This window comes from Notothenia coriiceps, unplaced genomic scaffold, assembly GCF_000735185.1.
Source record: "Notothenia coriiceps isolate Sejong01 unplaced genomic scaffold, NC01 NC01_scaffold00014010, whole genome shotgun sequence".
In the NCBI taxonomy this organism is placed as follows: Eukaryota; Metazoa; Chordata; class Actinopteri; order Perciformes; family Nototheniidae; genus Notothenia; species Notothenia coriiceps.
Window position 1 is genome coordinate 1 of NW_011346711.1, and position 5882 is coordinate 5882.

The 5882-nt window shown below is 38.4% G+C and overlaps 1 protein-coding gene across 2 annotated transcripts; it reads right to left on the reverse strand.

Moving 5' to 3' along the window:
- Positions 1-6: 6 nt before the first annotated feature.
- On the reverse strand, positions 7-3501 carry LOC104948247 (PCF11 cleavage and polyadenylation factor subunit). 2 transcript variants are annotated; one of them, XM_010774421.1, is made up of 3 exons: positions 3169-3501; positions 893-1018; positions 7-293 (listed from the first exon to the last, which is right to left on the reverse strand). In XM_010774421.1, the coding sequence occupies exons 1-3, from the start codon at positions 3322-3324 to the stop codon at positions 30-32; spliced, it is 546 nt and encodes a 181-aa protein (XP_010772723.1). In that variant the 5' UTR covers positions 3325-3501; the 3' UTR covers positions 7-29. The 2 variants fall into 2 exon arrangements, 1 of the variants encoding a protein (XP_010772723.1); XR_798657.1 differs by having other exon boundaries at positions 7-1512.
- Between the last annotated feature and the right edge of the window lie 2381 nt (positions 3502-5882).

Consider the following 5882-nt stretch of genomic DNA (forward strand, 5'->3'; position numbering starts at 1 on the left):
AGATACACACGTGCTAAAATAACTTGTTCTTAAGTTTGTGTGTGCAAGAAAAAATAAACATACCTGCTCCTATAACTTGTGGTTAAGTGCGTGTGTGTGATACACACCTGCTTGAGGAACTTGGGGTTGACGTGTATGGAGGCGTTGCTGACGGAGGGCGGCAGGGATTTGATTGGCCAGGCGGGATCGACGCTGTTCACCCTGACGTCGAGGGCGTAGAGCTTCTTCAGAGGAAACACGTCCTCCCAGGTGGAGCGCAGCTTGAAGAGGCTCTTCCTGGTGTTCTCATCCACCTGCAGACACAGCACACAGTGGGCCAGCGCCAACACACACACCGGGCAACACACACCAACACTCACTTAGCTCCATTATATATGACAAGAAACATTAACCCTCCGTTTTATTAGCAAGGCGTTATATAGACAATTCACCCCAACATTCAAAAACAATCCTCTCATTTAATAAGCTTTTTTATTCTTCTACATTTACTGGTGGACGTTGGAGAGGTTTCTGATTCCTCTGCAGTAAATAATTGAAAACACATTTTAAAAAGGTTTGTGTTAAGCAGAAATGTGTTTGTGTTTCACATCTGTGTTAATGCACGTTTCCTTTTGCACAGAGAGAGAAAATAGACCCTACAAGAAACTGGTTTATCTTAAATGAGTCATGATTCTTAGATATTGGGGGGGGGGGGGGGTTATATTTGAGGAAAAGCCCACACTTTGCAACCGACTGAAGAAAAACATCCAATTTTTAATCAGGTAAAAGTTTTTTTTAATGTTGGGGTGAATGGCCCCTTTAATACGCAGAGGGCAGGAGAGGAAACAAGAAGCAACAATAAACAGATTTCATGTGAATGTGTGATTTGAAACAGCAGCAAAGAGAACTGTACCTTTTCAAAGACACATATAAATGAAGTGATTAGGTTTTTAGCAAACACTGCAAGGTACTCTCCTCCAACATTCTTCACTATGGAATCCACTAAGTACAAAACGGGAAGCTTCTCGGCGGACGGGGCCTGGAGCAATAGAGAACTCGACAAGTTTAGAGAACAACAAGGGGTTAAAAAGCAAAACATTTCACAACAAATCACAACTCGCTGCGTGGAGGAAAATATAAAAATGTAGAAAAATAAAGTCAGTGAGGAGGAAAAACATCAGCAGTCCAGAGAGTCTTCGTCAGGAACCAAAATGCAGGAAGTCCTTTCAGATAAAATCCAAAAAACGTTCAGAAAATTCTTCAGTCAGGTTCACGTGGGTAAAAACAAAAAGTGTTCGTGAGCGGTTTACCTCCAAAGAGCGCTCTTCAAACCGCTCTTTGTACTTTACCCAGACGCTCTTTACTCTCACACACGGTGAGTTTTATCCTCGTTAAGTTTTAACCCTTCGCAGGGTTGTTTGAAAAAAGCCCTTCAGGGAGCAGTGAGCATTTAGTGAGTTTAAACTGTGCTGTCATAGCGAGCAGCTGCTAACACCGTTTATCACACACTGGACACCGGACCAAGAAATTACACTGGGAAATAAAAAATGACAAAAAGCACATTTCACATTTTTTATTATAAACATTTTAACCATTCAATGACATTTCAGTAAATCAAGATTCACTAAAGACTTGTTGTTACTGTGGAGGGGCTTTAAGTAAATGTGTGTGTGGACAGTTTTTATTAACAGTGAACATCAGCAGATATACGAAGGAGATAATGTGACGCATGCTTTAAATAAATCTGACGGCTGCACAAGTCAAAATCCACCGTAACATAAACACATGAGTCTTTCTAGAATGCGTTACAGGGACAACACGGTGCTAAGGATACACAAGCCAGGCGTCTATTTGAGCAACACAACTATATTTTAAGGGATGGATTTTAAGTCAATTACAAAGCTGTATATAATGTCTATATTAAGGGTATTGTGAGATGACCCATATGTCGTTAATTCCTTGTTTTAAAGGCTGCATTTGATGTTAAGTGATGTCATTTTCTGTATAATTATTTGGCCTTAACCAAGTAGACATTACAGCCATATTTATCATAGTGATTCTTTTTTGTGATTTCCTTATGAAATCCATATTGTGGGTACTTTGCATCAGTGTGTTGTGACTTTGGGATTAATTAGTTAACACCAATACAACTTTTAATAACAAATAAAACTCTGTGTTAAGTGAACTAAATATTGAACACTATTTAAATGTTTCAATAGAGGTTTTAAATCATGGCTTAAGGAAAAATAGCATTACAATAGCTCTGTGTTTTGGATGTTGGTAAAGCTGTGTACTTCTGTATACACCTGTAGCCTATGAATGTGTCCAGTATAGTTAGTTTAGTGTATATATGTGTGTAGGTGTTTGGCTACAACACATTTCATATCAAGACATTCATATAATTGCATAGAAATTAACTCTAAATGAGCATTGGATTTAACTTAGATAGCAACTTTAAGATACTTATACATTGGCACCGTGGTTTGTGATTTCTAAAAGTCAACTAAATAACCTAAACATGGATTACTGATCACTTAATACACATGTTATTATCTGTGCGTTTCATTTCTTTTCTACTGTAGTTGTTTATATACTTATTGTTTTTGCTTTGTTTAAAATGTTGTACCTATCTATATACTATTATATGTCATATTGTGTATTATTTGTATTTTCTACTGTAGATATATTAACATTTGCTATTTTTACTTTATTAAGTTTATACTTGTTAAATATGTTAATGCCTAAACACACCGAAATACAAAATAGTTTCCCAATGTGGGATCAATGAACTATACATCTATCTTCAAAAATACAGATTTTCATAAAAGTTCCAAAACTACAATGTATTATGACACATCACAGAAACTAGGCCTCACTTCGCCATTTTACGGTGGATTTTAACTCAAAAAGCAACTTAGAGAGCATTATACATTAGTACCGCGAGTTACGACAAATGTAGCTTGTTAAAAACACTATGTTTCGATATCTAAGAGCCAAATAAATAACTAATAAACGGACTATTTCTCACTTTAATACACAGAAAAGCAGCTAGCCGCGTTGCTAACAACAATGCTAACGGAATGTGGCACTGAAAGCTAGCTCGTGCTAACCGCCATGTTGCTAACACAAGGCCTAAAGTTACACACAAACATCTGGAGGTGTTATTCTATGTATATTTTTTATAAAAACCTTGCTGATTTGCGCTTCAATAATAGCCACGATTTCCTTGGCGAAGTGCAGGTTCTCCTCGGCCAGGATGGTGAGCATGTTGATGTGCGGCTTGCTGTTGAACGTCAGGTCCTCCAGAGAGGAGAGGTACTCCCTGCAGGCGTCTTTATCCGCCATTACAACCACTGGAAGCTTACTGCAGCCCGCTGGGAACCATCAGCACACAGTCCGTCGACTCATTAGAAACACTTGTTCGGAGGGAAACAACAAAATGTCGCCGCTTTTTCGAGGTTATTTTAGTTTCAACCGTCGTCGTGCTATTCGTCCTCCAACAACGAGATGAGGCCGCATACGTCACAGGAGGGGTTTTTATATGAGCCATGACGTCACTTTAATCCCATTGGCTCGTATGAGGTCACGTGGACCGGGATCTTGGTTTTAGTTGGTTTAATAAAGTAACTGTCAAACAAATGAGCGAATCAGACACAGCATACCTTTTATTCGTCCCACAGAGCGGACATATTTACAATGTTACAGCACGTAAAGAAGAGCCAAAAATAGCTTAGCATTAATGAAGAAGCATTCATAAGTTATTAAAGATAGAAGTAGATGTTACACAATGTACAAAACACACATTGAGTACAAGGAACAGCTGTGATCAGACCCGGGAAACCTTATTATGGGAAACATAACCATTTCGGTGTTTTATTTGATCAACCGTCGTCTTGTTCTTCATTTCCAACAACAAGATGAGGCTGCCTGCACACACGGCACTGGAAGGGTTTAGTTAGGGTTTTGAGCTGTGACGTCATTTGAATCTCATTGGCTCGTGTCAGGTCGCCTTGGTGGACCGGGATCTTGGGTTGCGACCGAATTGTCCAAAAATGGGCTCCTATTGTCTATTCCTATCCACTATTCCTTGACCTCTGTGTGAAACGTGTGAACTTTTGAAACAACATCCATAACATTCATCTGGCTGCAACTTAGACATTATTTATCTAATTTATCATATTCCAATCACTTGTAGACTCTTATTGCACTATTTCACTATTTTTCTTTTTTATTTACTTGCACTATTTTTTCTGATTGTCAGTGTTATTGTGTTGCTCTGTTGGAGGAGTCTGTGACCTAAGATTTTCCTCGTCATAACTACACTGGAGCTCTGTACGTATGACCAATAAAAGCCTTGAACCTTGAAGCGTCACACAAAAGTTCTTGAAATAAATAATAGTCATTGTTCATTAAAGTTTCTGAATATTTGTTTTATGTTTGTGAATATTTCTGGGTGTTGCCATCTGTACGTGGCGGCGCTGCATTCTTTACGCTACTTACGTTGCTATGGTTACGACAGGCAATGCTGGCGCGGTATTTTATATTTTCATACTGATTTTTTTTTTAACACTGGCTTTGTAATAAATAAAAAAAGGCAAAACGAAAACAGCCAAGCCTCGCAGCTTTTGGATTCACAAGCAAAGAAGCGAAGGAGTCAAAAAATGACAACGTGAACGGAACAACTTTTAGTTGGCCGGCTGTAAGCGGCGTTAGGGTCGAGTTTGACAGCTCCACACCGAGTGAGAGGCCTGCTGATGCGGAGCGTGAAGAGGCTTCAACAACGGCCACAGCCGCCGGCGTCACCTGCACTAGCGAACCTGACGATGCCCATGACCTGCCTTTTAACTGGACACAGAAAAGATGGAGTGAGTGGAATGAAAGGAATCCATGGCTTTTCAAAAAAAATACAAAATGTGGATGTGAGATTTGCAAAGAGGCAAAGATCCCCCTGCCGCTCACAAAAAAGAATGGATTCAGGGAAAAGTCAGCTGTGATCAACAGAATAACCTGCGGAATTCGAACACTGGATAGAGGATAAGATAATTCATCGAGCCAAGATTGCGATCGAATTGTAATTGTAACTGCAACCTAAAAAAAAATCAACATTTTGAGAAATAGTCAAACTTCAGAAAAAATCCAAGAAAATTTAGAAATCTAAGAAAAGTCAAAATATTGAGAAAAGTCAGAAATCTGAAAAAGTCAGAAATCTGAGAAAAAGTCAAAATGATGTGAAAAAGTCAAAATGATGTGAAAAAGTCAAAATTAAGAGAAAAGTCAGAAATCTGAGAAAAATTCAAAATTATGTGAAAAAAAATCAAAATTATGTCAAAAAGTCAAAATTAAGAGAAAATTCTGAAATCTGAGAAAAAGTCAAAATGATCAGAAAGATTTTGAAATCTGAGAAAAAGTCAAAATTATGGGAAAAGTCGACCTAAGATTTTCATCGTCATAACTACACTTTAGCTTGAACCTTGAAACGTCACAGGGTTAAGGGATAGTGGATAGGAGAATTAATCGAGCCAATTAAAACCAAGGTTGCGGTCGAATTCTAATTGTAACCGCAACCTTGGTTTTAATTGGCTCGATGAATTAACAGTCACATAAATGAGCCAATAAGATCGAAGGAGTGTTGTGTTGTTACCAGTGGCGGCCGGCCCATAGGGGCGCTAGGGGCGCCGCCCCCCCTCTTCCCACATGTTTGATTGTCATTAAAAATAAAAAATTCATAAAAAAATATATTTCCAAAAAATATATATTTCTTATTTTTATTTTTATTTTTAAAGAACAAGGTAAATATTATATAGTTGGTATCAGTCAAATGTATAATCTACAATAAAATGTCGTTTAAAAGTCACATGTTTCCTGCCTGGCTGCAGCGTGTATCATTACCCTCTCTCGTCCGG